General features: G+C 36.8%; 1 protein-coding gene across 1 annotated transcript; it reads left to right on the top strand.

Annotated features, from left to right (window-relative positions):
• Window positions 1-16,372: 16,372 nt before the first annotated feature.
• Window positions 16,373-17,263, top strand: LOC140511026 (vomeronasal type-1 receptor 3-like). Its single transcript, XM_072619991.1, has one exon. It carries the CDS (start codon window positions 16,373-16,375, stop codon window positions 17,261-17,263), a length of 891 nt encoding a protein of 296 aa, XP_072476092.1.
• Window positions 17,264-19,873: the final 2,610 nt, after the last annotated feature.

Here is a 19,873-nt window from a genome sequence, read left to right as displayed (position 1 = left end):
CTTTTGTTTTTTATTCCTGAACTAATTACTATGTTTAATGTGTTACAGTCTACAAATAATGCATTACTCATTTTGGCCTATTTGCATTTGTTTGCAATGTCTATGTGCCCATTTTACATGGCCCATTTTTTAAAAGTTCCATGTGATGCTGAGAAATATGTATATTCTTTTGTTGTACCGTGTAGAAGACACAATAATACTTTTAGCTCTAGTTTCTCCAACAATTTGTTCAGTTCCATATTTTCCTTTTTGTTTTTCTTTTTGTTAGACTTATCCAAAACTGAGAGAGAGATAACGAACTTGAATCTTACTACTGTGTTATTATCTATGCTTTCTTGTAGTTCAAAAAATGTTTCCTTTACGAATTTAGAAGACTTTTGGAGTATATGAATTTATTACATGGCTTGGTTTGCTTTCTCTGATTCCTTTCAGAATTATACAATTATTCCCCACTTTTTTCTTTTTTGAATATTTGATTTTGCTTGGTCAAATAGCATTATTGTAGTTGCTGCTTTTTTGTATTCACTTGATGTTGCATATATACTTTTCTCAGTTTTATTTTTTGTATGGCTTTGCTCTATAAATGTGTTTCTTGTTAGCAACAGATTATACAGCTTAGATTTTTTTTATCCAATCAGCTACTCCTTCATTTTATTGGATTGCTTAATCTACTCTCATTTAAAGTTATTGAATTAACTTTATAGTTTCCTGCATCTTCTCTGATATTGGAGATTTTATCAAGTTTTGATTTTTCCTTCTTATGCTGTACACACAGTACTATGTTTCTTCAATTATCTTAATATTTGTTAAAGTGAAACTGTTCCCATTCATTCTCTTCCCCTTACCTCTCAATCCCTACTCTCTTTTGTGTATTAGTTCCTTTTCCTCTCCTGCTTTTATCTAGTTACATAATTTTCCCTTTTTTCTCTCCCAGTCAAGTAGGTTCCCCTGGTTCTGTTGCATTTCATTAGTCCTGTTCATTAGGATTTTTTTATATAATTTTTGAACTCCTTTCCAAAAAGATATTTCTCAGTCATTTTATTTCAATACTCTTTTTCCATGTATTCTACACACTCTTTATCTCATTAGTGACACCTATAATTATCTGGTCTCTTTATCTTTACTCTGTATTCCAAAAGCAATCAGTCCTCCCAAGGGATTCATTCTAGGCTGTTTCCTTTAGGTAGTTGCTGCCACTGCCTTATGGAGTTTGTTTCATGGATTCATCTTTTTCATTGTGCCTCACTCCAAGATTAATAAAACCTATTTCAGGTTTCAGAAAGGAAACTGTCCTACAGTAAGAACACTTCCCTAATATGTTCCTTATTGTACAATCTACCAGTGATCTATAACCACATCAATTTAACTTTTCTCCCATGTCCCTCAAAATATCCTCTCTAGATTTTCTACATAGAATTTTACACAGAATTTTTGAAAAGTTGGTATATTAGACATTTGGAGAAAAATTGAAAGAAAATAGAAATGAATATACATAGGAGGGAGACAGAGTCAAGATGATGGAGTAGCAGCACAGACGTTTTGGAGTGCTGCCCCTAAACCCAGACAAATATCTATGAAAAATGACTCTAGACAAATTCTGGAGCTATAGAACCAACAGAATGACGGGATGAAGCAAATATCCAGCCCAAGACAGGCTGGAAGGTAGCCAGAAAGTGTCTATTGCATCACACTGAGAGCCCAGCACAGTTCAATGTGGGCTGCGAGTGCCTAGCAGGGACCTGTGCAGGCCTTGAGGGGACTGAATCTCTTCCACCTCAGGTGGCTTCCAGATTTCACGACCCCACAACGCTGAAGATAAAATGGAAGACCAGTGGAAAAAGTCTGTGGGACCAGCGCAGGACAGTGGAATGATCCAGCAGCACCCCCAGGGCAACAGTGGGGGGAAGGGGTGGGAGAACCTTTGGCAGACACAGCAGCAGCAGAGGCAGCTGCAGTCAATATTTCTGGAGCACTAGGCCCAAAGATTGCCGGGGAAATCTCTGGAAGCAGAGAATTGCCTTAACAAAGAGGTAAGAAGTCAAGTAAATGGCTGGGGAAATAAGCAAAAACTGGAAAAGAATTCGAATATAGAATCTTACTTTAGTGACAAGGAAGACCAAAATATGCAAAAAGAAGAAAGCAAAGCCAAAGTTCCTCATTCAAAGCTTTCAAAAAAACATGAATTGCTCTCAGAAAATGGAGCAGTTCTAAAAGAATTTTGAAAATCAAGTAAGAGAAGTAGAGCAAAAATTGGGAAGAGAAATTAGAGTGATGCAAGAAAATCATGAAAAACAAGTCAACTGTTTGCTAAAGAAGACCCCCAAAAATGTTGAAGAAAATAACACTTTAAAAAATAGATTATCACAAATGGCAAAAGAGATCCAAAAAGCCAATGAGGATAAGAATGCCTTAAAAATCAGAACTGGCCAGATGGAAAAGGAGATCCAAGAGCTCACTGAAGGAAATAATTCCTTAAAAATCAGAATGGAGCAGAAGGAAGCTAATGACTTTATGAAAAATCAATAAATTATAAAACAAAACCAAAGGAATCAAAAAATAGCAGACAATGTGAAATAACTCATTGGAAAAACAACTGACCTGGAAAATAGACAATTTTAAAATGATATGACTACCTGAAAGTCATGATCAAAAAAGAGCCTAGACAGCATTTTTCATGAAATTATCAAGGAAAACTGCCTGATATTCTAGAACTAGAGGTAAAAATAAATTTTGAAAGAATCCACCAATCACCTCCTGAAAGAAATCCAGAAAGAAAAATTCTTAGGAATATTGCAGACAAATTCCAGAGTTCCCAGGTCAAGGAGAAAATATTGCAAGCAGCCAGAGAGAAACAATTCGAGTATTGGGGAAATACAATCAGGATAACACAAGATTTAGCAGCTTCTACATTAAGGGATCAAAGGGCTTGGAATATGATATTCCAGAAGCCAAAAGAGCTAGAGTTAAAACCAAGAATCACTTGCCCAGCAAAACTGAGTATAATACTTCATGGGGGGAAATAGTCATTCAATGAAATAAAGGACTTTCAAACATTCTTGATGAAAAGACGGGAGCTGAGAAGAAAATCTGACTTTCAAATACAAGAATAAAAAGAAGCATGAAAAAGTAAACAGGAAAGAGAAATCATAAGGGACTTACTAAAGTTGAACTGCTTACATTGCTACGTGGAAAGATAATATTTGTAACCCTTGAGGCGTTTCTCAGTATTTGAGTAGTTGGAGGGATTATATACATACAGACAGAGACAGGGTACAAGTCGAGTTGAATAGGAAGGGATGTTATCTAAAAAGAATTAAGGGGCAAGAGAGGAATATATTGGGAAGAGAAAGGGAGAATTTGAATGGGTCAGGTTATCTGACATAAAAGAGGCAAGAAAAAGTTTTTTCAATGGAGGGGAAAAGAGGGAAGATGAGAGGGAAAAAGTGAAGCTTACTCTCCTTACATTTGGCTTAAGGAGGGAATATCATGCACACTCAACTTGTTATGAAAATCTATCTTACAGTACAGGAAAGTAGGGGAGAAGGGGAGAAGCGGGGTGTGGGGGGATGATAGAAGGAAGGGCAAAAGGGAGAAGGGGGTAATTAGAAGTAAACACTTTTGGAGAGGGACAAGGTCAAAAGAGAGAATAGAATAAATGGGAGGAAGGATAGGAGGGGGGTAAATATAGTTAATCTTTCACAACATGACTTATATGAAAGTCTTTTGCACAACTGCACACGTATAACCTATATTGCTTGCCTTCTCAGTGGGGATGGTTGGGTAGAGGGGAAGGGAAAGAAGTTGGAACTCAAAGTTTTAAAAAGGAATGTTAAAAATTGTTTTTAAGTGCAACTGGGAAATAAGATATACAAGTACTGGGATTTGGAAATGTATCTTGTCCTACAAAAAAAAAATACAGGAAATGGGTATAAGGGAAGGGAGGGCTGTGATAGAAGGGAGGGTATATTGGGCGAAGGAGTAATCAGAATGCACAGTGTCTTGTGGCAGTGGAGGGGAGAGATGGGGAGAAAATCTTTAAAATTTCCAAAATCTTGTGGAAATGAATGTTTTAAACTAAAAAAAAAAATAAATTAAATGTGGTTAAAAAAGAAATGAATATACCCTTTTTTAATGATTCATGGCACCTAAACACACAAAAATGACCATATGTTAGGGCAAAAAACCCCACACAATCAAATGCAGAAAAGCAAAAATATTAAATTCATTCTTTTCAGATCAATGCCAAGAAATGTTCAATTAAGGTCCATGTTTTGTTTTGCTTTTTCCTTCTCATGGTCTCTCTGATTCATTATAATTCTTCTGTGCAACAAGATTAATGTGAAAATGTGTTTAATCGGAATGTATGTGTAGAGTCACATCATATTTCATGCTGTCTTGGGGTGAGAGGAGAGAGAAATGAGAGGCAATTTTTAAAATTATGGGAGTGAATGTTGAAAACTAAAAATAAATAAATTAATAATATTTTAAAAAATAATTGGAAACTAAATAATCTAACCCAAACAACGAGTGGATCAAAGAGTAAACCATATGCACAATAAATAATCTCATTAAAGAAAATGAAAACAATGAGAAAACGAACCAAAATCCATGACATGAAGTCATAGTACTACTTAGGGAAAAGTTTAATCTTTAAACATTTACAATATTAAATTGAGAAAGAGCAAATCAATTAATTGAGCACGCAACTAAAAAATAGAAAAATAAAAAAAAAAGATCTCCTATTAAACACTAAATAAGAAATCCTAAAAAGCAAAAGAGAGATTAAGAAACTTGAGAGTAAGAAAACCATTGAATTTATAAATGGAAAAAACAATAAAAATTTTAAAACAGTTAACTTGATTTAAAAAGCAGCAAGAAGACAACCAAATTACCAGTATCAAAAATGAAAAGGATAAATCCACCACAAATGAAGAACTTAAAGCAATTACTAGCAGTTATTTTCTCCAATTATATTTCAATACACATAAGAATCAAAAAATGAATGAATATTTTAAAAAATATAAATTGTCTGGATTAGCAGAAGAGGAAAAAGAATACTTAAATAATCAGATCCTGGAAAAAAAACTTAAGGAGCCAAGATGGCAGAGAAGAAAGATGCATGTACTCTAGCTCTCCCCTCATAGCCCATAAAATACCTTTAAAAATGACCCTAAATAAATTCGATAGCAGCAGAAGCCAAAAAACGACAGAGTGAAAGAGATTTCCAGCTCAAGGCAGCATAGCAGGCCTACAGGAAAGGTCTCTCAGATGGGGCGTGGAGTGGAGTGGAGCACATGGAACACAGTCCAGCCTTGGCTGCATGTATGAGCAGGCCTAGGGGGCACAATCCCTAGCAGCAGCTAAGGTTTCCAGATTACTCAACCCTCAAACACCAGCTTCAAAGGTCAATGAGAAAGCACTTTCACCTGGGGGAGAAGGGAATGTGGTCTGGCTCCAGCAGCGCCAAGGCAGCAGCAGTAACTGCCACACAGGGTCTACTTTAGGAGTCCTCTGCCTAAAGCCCCTGGGGGAATCAAGTAGCTGCTCTGGATCTCAGCACTAAGTGATGGCCCTGGGGTGAGGGGGAGAGGGCTGGCATGGTGGAGCTGGAGGTGGTTGTGGAGAGGGAATCACATTCACATATTCTGGGCAGAAAAACTCTGTCTCACAAGTCTCAGAGTAGAGCACAGCCCAGAGCAGCCTTGGCCAAGCATCACAGGCAGGCCTCAGGGGCAGAATCCCTGACAGCTGCAGCAACTGTGGGTCCCAGATTGCTTAACCCACCAACACCAAGGACAACTTCAAAGATCCTGGGTGGAGAGATTGCGGTACCTCCCAGGCGAGAGCACAGGCCAGGAGAGCAATAAACCCTTCTCCCTTGATTGTGCCTCCTTACACATCCTCAGAGTATACCCTCCTCTTGACAAAGGACTCAAAAGTTAAGTAACTGGCTGGGAAAATGCCCAAAAGAGGGAAAAAATTAAAACTGTAGAAAGTTACTTTCTTGGTGAACAGGTATTTTCTTCCATCCTTTCAGATGAGGAAGAACAAGGCTTACCACCAGAGGAACACCTAAAAGTCAAGACTTCTGCATCTAATACCTAAAAAATAAATATGCAATGGTCTCAGGCCATGGAAGAGCTCAAAAAGGATTTTGAAAATCAAGTAAGAGGAGTGAAGGAAAAATTGGGAAGAGAAGTGAGAGCGATGCAAAAAAAATCATGAGAAGTGAGTCAATAGTTTGCTAAGGGAGACCCAAAAAATACTAAGGAAAATAACACTTTTAAAAATAGACTAACTGAAATGGTAAAAGAGGTTCAAAAAGTCAATGAGGAGAAGAATACTTTAAAAAGCAGAATTAGGCAAATGAAAAAAGAGATTCAAAATCTCACTGAAGAAAAATTTTTTTTTTTTAAAATTAGGATGGAGCAGATGGAAGCTAATGACTTTATGAGAAACCAAGAAATTTCAAAACAAAACCAAAAGAATGAAAAAATAGAAGACAGTGTGCAATGTCTCATTGGAAAAACAACTGACCTGGAAAATAGATTCAGGAGAGAAAATAGAAAAATTATGGGACTATCTGAAAGCCTTGATCAAAATAAGAACCTAGACATCATCTTCCATGAAATTATCATGGAAAAGTGTCTTGATATTCTAGAATCAGGAGGCAAAATAAATGTTGAAAGAATCCACCTTTCACCTATGATGTGGTGGGATTTATACCAGAAATAAAGGGCTGATTCCATAATAGGAAATATATTTTATTTATTTATTCGTTCCTATTTATATCATATTTTATATATTATAAATTAGCATATTTGACTGCAACAAAAGTAAAACAAAATCACATGACTGTCTCAATGTAGGTGGAAAACTTTTGACAAAATACAACATGCATTCCTGTGAAAAACACTAGAGAGCATAGCAACTTATGGAGCTTTCCATAAAATGATAATTAGCATAGTATCATTAGTAAATGATAATTAGCAAGCATTATCTGAAATGGGATTAACCTAGAAAACTTCCCAGTAAGATAAGGAGTGAAGCAAGAATGTCAACTATCACCACTATTATTCAATATTGTATTAGAAATTCTAGAAAGAACAGTAAGAAAAAGAAATTGAAGGAATTAGAATAGGGAATGGGAAAACAAAATTATCACTCTTTGCAGATGGTATGATAGTATATTTTAGATTCCTAGAGCATCATCTAAAGAAATAAATGAAATAATTAACAAATTTAGTGAAATCGCAAGATAAAAAAGCACACATAAATTACCAGCGATTCTATATACCATAGACAAAACTCAGCAGGAAAAGATACAAAGGGAAACTATAGACAATATAAAATACTTAGAAATCTACCTACCAAGAAAAACCCAGACATCATATGAACGCAAGTACGAAACTTTTTCATATAAATAAAGTCAAAGCTAAATAACTGGAAAAATATCAGTTGCTCAGCATAAGGCTCAGTCAATATAACGAAAATGACAGTTCTACCTAAATGAATTTACTCATTCAGTAACATACCAAACTACCAAAAATAATTTTATAAAATCAGAAAAGATGTTAAAAATTCAACCAGAAGGACAAAAGTTTTCTTGACCAGTTGAATTATCAATGGAATTGATGGGAAGAAATGCAAAACAAGCTGAACTAGCCTTACAAGATATCTAACTATATTATGATGACAAACATCAAGACAGTCTGATACTGGCTAAAAAGTAGAGTGATGGATCAAAATACACAGTAATAAATGACCACAGTAATCCAATGTTTTCTAAACTCAAGGAACCAGGCTTCTGGAACAAGGACTCACAATACCGGGAAAAATGAAAAACAGTACTGCAGAAACTAGAAAGAGACTTACACTAGCATAAGGTCAGAATGGATACATGGGGAAGTTCTCAGATTGCTCAACCCACAAAAGCCACAGACAGCTTCAAACGTCAGTGAGAAAGCTTTTTCATCTGGGTGATAAGAGAATGCAATCTGGTCCCTCCAGCAGCAGTCACTGCAGTGGCAACATCCATTTTTGGAGCCCTCTACCTAAAGTCCCTGGCGGAATTCAGCAGCTGACCTGAAGCTGAGCCCTGAGCTAGGCTCTGGGGTGAGGAGAAGGAGCGCTGGCATGGTGAAGCTAGAGGCGGCTGTTGACAGGGAATTCTATGCATAGATTCTGGGCAGAAAACTTTTTGGTTACTCCCAGATCAGTGTGCAGGCCAGGAGAGGAGTAAACTCTTCTCTTTTGATTGTGCCACCTTGAAAGAACTGAGAAATTACAAGTCTCCAGAGTATACCCTCCTCTTGACAAAGGACTCAGAAGTCAAATAACTGGCTGGGAAAATGCCCAATAAAGGGATAAGAATAAGATTATAGAAGGTTACTCTCTTGGTAAACAGGTATTTTCTTCCATCCTTTCAGGCAAGGAAAAACAATGCTTACCATCAGAGGAACACCTAAAAGGCAAGGCTTCTGCATCCAATACCTCCAAAATAAATATGCAGTGGTCTCAGGCCATGGAAGAGGTCAAAAAGGATTTTGAAAATGAAATAAGAGATGTGAAGGAAAAATTGGAAAGAGAAATGAGAGTGATGCAAGAAAATCATGAAAAGCGAGTGAACAGCTTGCTAAAGGAGATCCAAAAAATGCTGCAGAAAATAACACCTTTAAAAATAGGATAACTCAATTGGCAAAAGAGGTCCAAAAGCCAATGAGGAGAAGAATGCTTTAAAAAGTAGAATTAGTCAAATGGAAAAGGAGGTTCAAAAGCTCACTGAATTAAAAATTAGAATGGAACTGATGGAAGTTAATGACTTTATGAGAAACCAAGAAATTAAAAAACAAAACCAAAAGAATGAAAAAATAGAAGATAATGTGAAATATCTCACTGGCAAAACAACTGACCTGGAAAATAGATTCAGGAGAGAAAATTTAAAAAATTATGTGATTACCTGAAAGCCATGATCAAAAAAAGAGCCTGGACATCATCTTTCATGAAGTTATCAAGATCAAGGAGAAAATATTGCAGAGGAAGAAATTAAAGCTATCTATAGTCACATGAAAAAATGCTCTAAATCACTGTTGATTAGAGAGATGCAAATCAAAACAACTCTGAGATACTGCATCACACCTATCAGATTGACTAACATGACAAAACAGGAAGATGATAAATATTGGAGAAGATGTGGGAGAGTTGGAACACTAATTCATTGTTGGTGGAGCTGAGAGCTGATCCAACCATTCTGGAGAGCAATTTGGAACTATGCCCAAAGGGCTACACAAATGTGCATACCATTTGACTCAGCAATATTGCTTCTAGGACTGTATCCCAAAGAGATCATAAAAATAGGAAAGAGTTCCACATGTACAAAAGTATGTGCAGCGACTCTCTTTGTGGTAGCCCCAAACTACAAATTAAGGGGATGCCCATCAATTGCAGAATGACTAAACAAGATGTGATATATGAATGTAATGGAATACTATTGTGCTATAAGAAATGATGAACAGGAATACTTCAGAGAGGCCTGGAAAGGTTTATATGAACTGATACTGAGTGAAAGGAGCAGAACCAGAAGAACTTTGTACACAGCAATAGTGTGGGAGAATTTTTTCTGATAGCCTGAGTACTTCATAGTGATGCAAGGACCTAAAAAATGCCCAGTGAACGTTTGAGGCAAAATGCCTTCCACATCCAGAGAAAGAACTATGGAATTTGATTGAAGAATGAAGCAGATCATTTTCTTTTGTATTATGTTTTGTTTTGTTTTATGATTTCTCCCATTCATTTTAATTCTTCTATTCAGTATGACTATGGTGAAATTGTATGTGAAAAATCTATAGAAGATTGCAAGCCTTTTCAGGGAGGGATTGAGGGGGGGAAGGGAGGGAGGGAAAAATCTAAAATATATGGAAGTGATTGTAGAACACTGAAAAAAATAAAATAATTATTGATTAGAGAAATGCACATTAAAAACAACTCAGTTATAAGCTAACACTTAACAGATTGGCTAATATGACAGAAAAGGAAAATCATAAAAGTGGGATAGATTGGGAAGATAGGGACATTGATGCCCTCTTGATGCAGTAGTGAAATAATCTAACCATTCTGGAAAGCAATTTGGGACTATGCCTAAAAGGCTATGAAACTGTTCATACCATTTCATACAGTACTACCACTACTAAGTCTGCTTTCCAAAGAGATTTTTTAAAATGGAAAAACACGTATTTGTACAAATATTTGTACAAAAATATTTATTGTGACTCTTTATGTGTTTGCACAAAATTAGGAATTTAGAATCTCTCCAACAATTGGAAATGGCTGAAGGAGTTGTGGTATACTGTTATAATGGAATACTGTTGTGATATAAGAAAAGAAGAGCAGGACAATTTCAGAAAAACCTGCAAAGACTTATATGAAGTGGTGCAAAATGAAATGAGCAGAACAGAGAGGTAAGTCAAGAAGGAAGGAAGAAATTTTGGATCTCAAAATTTTATAAAATGAATGCTGAAAATTGTTTTTCCGTGGAGAAACAAAATATTATTCATAGAGAAATAAAAGAAAAAGGAGCACTTCTTTATCTATAAGTGAATGATCCAGAACAGTGGTTTCAAGCTAAAATAGAATTGGTGGCCACGAATAAATACATAAGGAACCCTGCTAGATGCATATTGATTTAGGTTTAAAATGTGATATTATCTATGTTTTGTGGTATTTTTATTTATTTTGTTAAATATTTCCCAATTCCATTTTCATCTTATTTGAGCTGCATTAGGGAATGTTTCAGGTAGCCTACGGCCTGTGTTTCAACTCCTCTGAATCAGAACATCTCAGAAATGGTCTTTAAAAGAATTTGAACTTTAAATAACTGTTTAACCTGCAGAACGGAGAGGGGTGGACACTTCAATGAGCATGGCAAGCATGGAAGTACTCTCAGGTTAAGTATTACTTCCTTGTTCATTACATTTTTTTGTGGTACAACGATAAATGGAAACTGTAAAAGAGCATGAGCACCACTGGGCATCTTTATCCCCAGGCTTGTACTTTAAGGTAAACTCATGTGAATAACGTCCTTTTCACTGAGAAAGTTGAAATATGAGCCTGCTCTGACAAGGTTCATCATCTATCACTACTACAAGCCAGCCCCAACACAGCCTAGGCAAAACATTCCTAAGGTTGTGCCTTCAATTTTGTCCATGGGAAGGATTTCAACTTTGAAGAGTATGTGAAGTTATATGACAAAAAGATCCACTTGGGACTTCCAAAGAAGGAGACCTAGGGATATTCACAATGGAACAGCCCATGAGAAACCCCAGAAGAAAACCATAAGGACTTTCACCAACAAATTCTTAGGAATCTCAGATTTCTTTTCCTCAAAGTCTTTTGCCTGACTCTTATTTCCCATATAAAGCACAAGAAAGTTTCTCTCCCAAATGTTCAATTTAGACATGATAATTAATCCATCATCATTGTTGAAGGAGATTTTCACATGAGACAAAATTTTGCTTTTTCATTAGACATATTCCCAATTCCCTCTAAAGACAGTGTCACTTCTCCCACAGATGACATATTAATCACAGTTCTAGTGGGAGACGAGGTCAGATAGAGATGTTCTTATAAAACCAGCTCTAGCCATACTCACAATACATATACGCAGAGGCATGTGTACACATGTGCCTGTGAGTGCACACATTCATGCAAACACACAAGACACACTGATTCTTAGAGTTCTACTCAATGCCTTAACAACAGAAAACATTTTGGTGAGTAACTCTATGTCATAGACTCAGAGCCAGAAATTGGTAGAGAGTTTTGTTTGGTTTGGTTTCTAGTAGGAGGATATCAGGGTAGAGCATCTAGGAATGTTGGGATGGACCAGGTACTTTTTAGAAGATATCTAAATGGGATATTCTTATCCATAATACCAAGGGGAAAATTGTGCCTGTGGAGGGCTTGGGTTAGGGGTTTGTTTTTCTCCCTTTTTTTGCTGTGGTACTATCTACATTGAGTCAGGTGTGTTGAGAGGGGAATAGAAATCTTCTCAAGGATCTTGCTCTATTAACAGTCCCAGGAACATACTGAGCAAGAGTCTATGATGTTCAGATGAATGGAATTGGGGATATAATTATTGATTCAGAGCCAGTCCAAGGAGCAGGGGTTCCTGAGCTCTCATGCTTTTTCTTTAACTGGGGACTAAAGGTTCCTATCATGTCCTGAGAACTAGGAACAATCTCAGATTCATTATTTAGATAATATTTATTTATTTATTTAGATAAATTATTTAGATAATATTTAGATAATTAGATATTTAGATAATTTTGGAGAGAAGCATAGGAGTCAGGATTAACGGTCTTGGGCTTCCTGTGCAGACAGCAAAGTTGGGCAAATAATCATTACACGGCAAAAGTTGAGGCATGCTGAGGGTTAACAGGAGGGAAAAGGCCATGTGTGCAAAGCTCCTGAGCATTGTGTCAATGTCTAGTTAATCCTCCATCAGCAGGAGACCTGGCTGTACTAGAACAGATCAAATTGCCTAGGACAAGCAAGAGTGGAGATTCTCTATGAAGAAATCCTTGTATCTCTGTTGAAAAACATTATTATGTTACTTTGCAGTATATTCTTAAAGGTAAGTGCTGACATTTCCTGGGATTTTTCTAATTCTCAACACCTTACATAGATACATTACACAACAAAGACAAGTTAGACTAGGGACTTGGGCAGTCATGTCCACTCTATAGAAATCTCAAATAAGGAAGGATTCTCTGGTCATTCAGGCAGCATCTTCTCTACAGCTTTCTAGTCTTAGTGAGTTATTGAGAGCACTGAAATTGGATTAATAATAAAAATAGATAGATATGAAAATAAATAGCATTTGGATAGGACTTTAGTCTACAATATACTTGAAACATATTATCTCATTTTGTCTTCACAACAGCTCTTTCAGGTAGATGCTACAGTTTTCCCCATTTTACAGATAAGAAACAGAAGCTGAGAGAGGTTAAGTGACACACCCAAGGTCACACAACTCATAAGGATCTGAATTTAGGTCCACGTGACTCCAAGGCTAATGCTCTATCCACTGGCCATCTAGCTACCCAGTGCTTTGCCCCAGGCCACACAGCCAGTATGTGTCAAAACAGAATTTGGGCCCAGGTATCCCTGGTTTTAAAGTGAGTTCTGTATACTGCTCCTGTCTGCCATTCGTTAACATATCCTGGCTTCATAACGATTATTAGAAGACCACTGTCTTGTTTACACTAAGAAAAAACCTCATCATTTCAAGACCTGGAACAGAGAGAAAAGTTATTAGAATGCTTGGGGAAAGGATTACCCTGTGGAAAGCACCTAGGCAGGATTAGGGGTACCTCATCCTCCCTAGAATTCAAAGAGCTAAAAACAATGAAGGACAATGACTGGTTTACTCTAAAAAACTGAAACTGGTAGAATGCTGATAGCAGCCTGAAATAACTGAGTTTAATGTGGAGTTGCCAAAAATAATTTCTTAATTCTTAAAAAACAATAAAATATTAGGTTTATGCTTCCTCCCTGCACCAGAGTCAACCATGTATCACACTTATAATGGTCAACTTCATTTTTACAGATGAGGAAACTAAGGCACAGAACTACTCAATGTCTTTCCCAAGATCACACAGATAAGAAGTGACAAAGGTGAGACTTGAATCCACAGCCTTTCACTCCATTGCTAACCCTGTTTTCCCTGTTCCAGCATGCCTCTCCAGTTATCACCTTCCTGATACAATATAGAAAAAGTTCTATAAGAAGCAATTCTCTGTTCTCTAAGATAATTTGGTATCATTCTCCCATTCTCCCAAACCATAAATCCTTGCTCCACTTTGATATCCCTCCTATCCTCAATATGGCTTTTAAACATCAGATATTTTTATCAATGGAAGAGTCAAACTGACTCCTGGAGATCTATCATGTTGGAGACAAGTGTCTATATAAAATCAAAAGGGCACAGAAACATGAACTTAATAAGCATTATTAGGCCAGTTTTCAGATAAGATACAGGGGTTGCTTGAGATGTGTAATTGTGCGAAAATGTCTTGCATCAGTCTTCGGTCTGACTGTGTTTATAGTCAGCATAACCAAGGACCTTATGTAATGATCTTTAAGCATCAGGTAGAGGTGGTCCAACATCCCGGCTATGCAGGGCTAGGTTCAAGCAATTCAATGAGTCTTTCCCACAATTCCCACAATTTAAAGTTTTCTCCAAGACAGAAATTGGACAAGACCCATCATTGAATAGAAAGGGAAATGAGGTAAATCCAGAATCGAGTCACAAGTTGGAGTTAGGGTAATTCACTCAATTCCCACTATTACTTGTTGCTCAAATATCCTCACAGCTCAAATGCCACTTCTTACACGATCCCACTCCCTTCCATTTGTTAGTTTCTCCTCAACTCAATTAACCTATATTGACTTGGTGTGTGAGGTGTGTGTGTGTGTGTACATATATATACATACATATAATACATATATAGATACATATATATGTACTTATAGATATGGTCTCCATAATAGAATGTAAGTATCTTGAGAACAGGGAATATTTAATTTGTATCTTTATGTAGTTCCTCCTCAAAAGTTACACCACTAACCCTCACTCCCACTGGGAGCCAATTCTAAGGAGGTCATTACTATTTTTCTCATCAGAGTAAGAGTCTAGTATTATTGCTTCATGAACCCCCATATAATGTGTTCTACATTAAGAATTAATTAACTGGCCAGATTTAATGAGATCTTCGAAAGGAATACTTACTAAGCAAATATAGAAAGACAACTATTATAGAAACATAATTCCCAGATGAGGGTTACACTCTCCCCTTGAACACTGAAGGTCACTGAGGAGAGTGAGCTCAAATATGGAGAGTTCATGTGACCAAAGGATAAACTCACAGCTCCTGATTATTGGAAGTTCTTTACTCCCTTGGTTATGCTTTGTCTCCCATTAAGCTCCCCTTAGGTGTAACTTGCTTTTCAGTTCCAAAAGTGAATGGCTAAGTAGAAAATTAAAACTGCATTTCCCCGGTTCATTTAATTTTACAAGGGTACTTCTTTCATCTCCAGTGCCATCAGTTCCTACCTCTGGAAGGTCATTACTTATGAGAACTCTAGATCTTGGAAACTTTCAGATTTCACAAGGTTATCACCTAGTCAATGAGAGTAAGGATCAAACACTCTCCTTGGGCTTACTTTCATGTTCCACCAACTACTGTCCTTTTGGACAGGTATGATGACCTGCTCCTCCTAAAGCCTGAGAGCTCCCAAAGTAGTTGCTGGAACCCTGAAGTTAGAACTGGCTTATGAACACACATGCTTCAATCCTCAAAAATTAATTAATGATTTTTTGGTACCTGGTTTATGCCTTTGATTTGTTGATTCAAGGAGAACTTTGGGTCTTCTGTGCTTAAAGCAGTGCAGAAGTCTACCCAAACATTTATATTGCCAGGATCTAAAACAGTACCTGGCAGAGAGGCAATGGTTAGTCAAAGGACTTTTCATTTATTGATTGGCTGTTCTCCAAAGCTCTCGTCTGTTCAGACTATTCATTTCTACCTTCCTCTAAGCCTAAGTTATATTCTTCATTCCTAGAATTTCTTAGAAATGTGAAACTGAAAATCACCTTTTAGAATTTCTTTTCCATTTCCTTTATATCTTCATGTTTTGTCTTTTTCAAGAAGCCTCTCCAACATTCATAATGTTCTTCTTTCATTGTGCTCTTAAAATAGTTATAATCTGCATCACACTATCACATAAATGTATTTTGTGCTTCCTAATTTTTCATCAAAAACAGATTTTTACTTTCTTAAAGGCAAGGATCTTATCTCATACTCATTCTATTCATTCTCTCCCCCAACTTCTGCCGGTGTCCTGCTGAATGAAGTTTAATAGCAAGAATGAATCTGAAGTAAGGAAACAGCAATTTGAGTATTAGACACCCAGTCTAGGCATGTGAAACAGTGAACATTTCAGAGCTTCTACATGTTATTTTCATCTGTAATACTCAGGCAAAAGTATTTACATTACTCCCTCAGAAACTGTTGTAAGGAAATCACTTTCTAATGAGTAAAGTTTGATATAAATGGGAATGGATATTTTTATTATAACTAGTAAATACTGAATAAATATTCGTTTATTGATGAATTGTTGGATCTATGTCTAATGGACATTTGATGGAATTATGGCTCCATTGGAGAAGGTGTGCTCATCTTCAGATGGTGCTTATGGATAGTGTGGAACTTACCTGGGAAATCTGATGGTTAGGAAAAATCAGAATCTCCTATGTTTCTTCCCAGGTCACATTGGGTCTGACAACCATCCCTCTACCCAAGATATCTAATGAATGATTTCTCATGATGAATTCATGGGGATCATCTACCTGAACCTGACTATATTTGGAGCCCTAGGGAACACTTTCCTCCTGTACCTATACATCTTTAAGTTCTTTACTGGTTCTAGGACAAGATATATAAACCTTATCATTATCCATTTGGCCTTTGTCAACTTTGCAATCATTCTTTTTGGGGGAATCCCTAAGACAATGCAAGTTTGGGGTTTGAAATCTTCTCTGGATGACTCTGGTGGTAAAACCATATCTTACTTTCAGAGAGTATTCTGGGACCTTTCCCTGTGCAGTCCCTTCCTGCTGAGTGTCTTCCAGGCCATCACCATCAGTCCCAACAGCCCCAGATGGGCAGATCTCAAAGCCAAAGCCTCAAAGTACATCATTCCCTGCTTCTTTTCCTGCTGGATCTTCAATCTTCTAGTAGACATTGCTGTGACTGTATACATAGCTGGTCCCAAGAATGACAGTAAGGGGACATGGAACATTGGCTATAGCTCTATAGACCTTTATGACATGAATACAATAAAAATTGTCATCTGGAAGTCTGTTTATGAAGGGGTGCTGATGGGTCTTATGGCCATTGCCAGTGGCTACATGATGCTGGTCCTGTACAGACACCACCAACAAGTCCGGCATATTCACAGCACCAGCCTCACCCGCAGGGGCTCTACTGAAACACGAGCTACCAAAAATATCTTGCTGCTGGTGAGCACCTACCTCTGTTTTAACACAGTCAGTTTCCCTTTTATTATCTATTTGGCTCCCACTAAGGAAACTATGCACTGGGTGATACAAGTGATGGTCTTTTTCTCCCTCTGTTATCCAGCAGTCTGTCCCATGATGCTGCTCATCAATGACACTCAGATCCACACATCTTGTGTTCTTTGAAAAAGTAATCTGATCACAAATTGCAGGCCAGACATCTTTAACTAAACAGCTGGAAAATTATAGAATTATAAAGCCAGTAGGAAACGTATAGACCATCTAGTCTATTTCTGTCATTCTTCAGATGGCGAAAGTGCATCGGTTAGGTAACACAGTGGATAGAGACCTAGGCCTGAAGTCAGAAAGACCTGAACGCAGATCTGACCTCAAACCTTTATTAGCTGTATGACCCCGGGCAAGTCATTTAACCTCTCCTTGCCTCAGTTTCTTCAAGTGTAAAACAGAGATTATAATAGCATGTACCTTATAGGTTGGTGTGGGGATCAAAAAAATAATCTTGTAACATGTAGCATAGTGCCTGGTACATAGTAAGTCTTACATGAAGACTTCCCTATTTTATCCACTTCTCTTAGAACATTCTGAATATGTCTCGCCATTCTTAGGAATATATGTCACCATTTGGAGACAATTATGTCTGTTTGTCACAAATTCTGGGCTTCCTTCTTGGCCCATATGTCAAAAGTCATCATGTGGCATTATCAGTTTTTTGTTGTTGTTCAGTCGTTTCAGTTGGGTCTGACTCTTCCTGACTTGAGCTGGGATTTTCTTGGCAAAGATACTGAAGTGGTTTACCATGTCCTTCTCCAGTTCATTTTACAGAAAAGGAACTGAGGCAAATGGGATCAAGTGATTTGCCAGGGGTCACACAGGAATTAAGTGTCCTCAGGGAGGGAAATCTTCATGAGTTTAGGGCTCACACTTTCCCCTGCACCATCTAGCTGCCAGTGTTATCAACGTCATAGAGCAAATGCCTGGGGAAGTACCAGTTACTGCCTGGCATCAAGTGCCACATCATTTACAGTTACAGATCTCCACTGCTGAGCTCCAACTTTCTAACACTGTTAACAGTAAATCAGCTCCTATGGAACAGAGCTTTAGTCTCTGAGAACCACATTCTCATTTTTTGTTTTATATCAATTCTTGTAACACTTAATTATTAACACGTTATTAAGTGTAAACACTTAATCCTGCAATTGTTCCTGTAAAGAGTCCTGGATAAGGGAAGCAAAGAGCATTAGTCCAATGTGAAAAGTTAATAAATGTTAATGACATATCCTCTGTTGGACTCTGAGCTTCACTTTCGTGTGAAAAGATCCATTTCCCTGCATATCACTGATTGGTTCATTCCTTCTTTTGGTATCACCATAGTTTTGGACTCATATGGCCTACACATTATTTTTTTGCTAGGCAGGTAAATGGCGCAGTGGATAAAGTGTCAGGCCTGGAGTCAGAAAGATCTGAGTTCAAAACCTACGTCAAAGTCTTACTTCCTGTGTGACCCCAAAAAAGTCACCTAACTTCTCTTTGTCTCAGTTTCCTCATCTGCAAAATGGGGATAATAAAAGAACCTACCTCCCTGGGTTGTTGAGAGGATCAAATGAGATAGTAATTACATGGTACTTAGCATAGTATCTGGCATATACTAAGTATTATATACATATTATATATTGTTATTATTGTTGTCCTTAATGCTGATCTCATAGTGATCTAGCAACATTATCCATTTCTAATGGTCAGTTAATAAGTTAGTGCTGGTTAAAATACAACACTGAATTCCTAGTCCACCCTTGAAATTGCACTCTACACAGATTCCCAGAACATCTCATTGACAGCCCACTTCCAAGCCAACAGTTGCTGTTTTTAAAGAGATAATGAATCTCACTGTCAGTAGTCCTCATAGCTCAATGTGATTAGTTTCTGATAACTATTTGTCTAGTGGTACAAGACTGCATGCAGCTCTTCCAGTGACTTCAAAAAGACTTGGGGTCTTTCTGTTTGTAACAAGGAAAGTAAATAAATAAATTTAATCAAAGAGGGATAAAAATTTCATTTATAAATATAACAATAATAATAGCCAGAATCTGAATAGTTTTGAGAAACTCCTTACAGGTGTTAACTCTTTCGATATAGGGTGGTTTATGTAGAATACTTAGTCATGCAGCTTTCGACTTTTGAAGGCATCCTCAGCTCTTCATTTTCATTCCACCTCTGGTATTTAATTGGTTGTCAAGTATTATTTATTCAATTTCCACCTTAATTTAATAAAGGTCAGTTAAAGAAAGAATTTCAAAGTCATTGAAAACTTAATAACATAATTCTAAGAAATGGGTGAATCAAAGAACAAATTAAAAAATTGAAAATTTCTTTAAAGAAATGACAATAATGTGACAATGCACCAAAATTTGAGGGATACAATAACACAGTTCAAAAGGGAAAGTTTACATCTCTAAATACTTTCATCCACAAGAGAGAAAAATCAAAGTGATGATTTGGTGTGGAGTTAAAAAAACCTTGAACAACAAAAAATCAAAAATGCTCAACTAAATGACAAAATAGAAATTATGAAAACTAAGAAAAATATTAATAAAATTAAAGCAAAAAGATTATTAAACTGATAAATAAAACTGAGGGTTGTTTTTAAAAACACAAAATAGATGGAATTATCTACCCTAAGATTTTAAAAGGGTAAGGAAATGTAAATTATTCATATCAAAAACAAAAAAGAGAACTCATAATAATTGAAGAAAATGAAGGAAATTATTAGAAAGTATT

This window comes from Notamacropus eugenii, chromosome 6, assembly GCF_028372415.1.
Source record: "Notamacropus eugenii isolate mMacEug1 chromosome 6, mMacEug1.pri_v2, whole genome shotgun sequence".
In the NCBI taxonomy this organism is placed as follows: domain Eukaryota; kingdom Metazoa; phylum Chordata; class Mammalia; order Diprotodontia; family Macropodidae; genus Notamacropus; species Notamacropus eugenii.
Note: the sequence above shows the minus strand (reverse complement) of the source record. Positions and strands in the feature narration are given on the sequence as shown.

Coding starts and splice junctions, on each gene's coding strand:
- LOC140511026 (XM_072619991.1), top strand. CDS start 16,373: ATGATTTCTCATGATGAATTCATGGGGATCATCTACCTGAACCTGACT.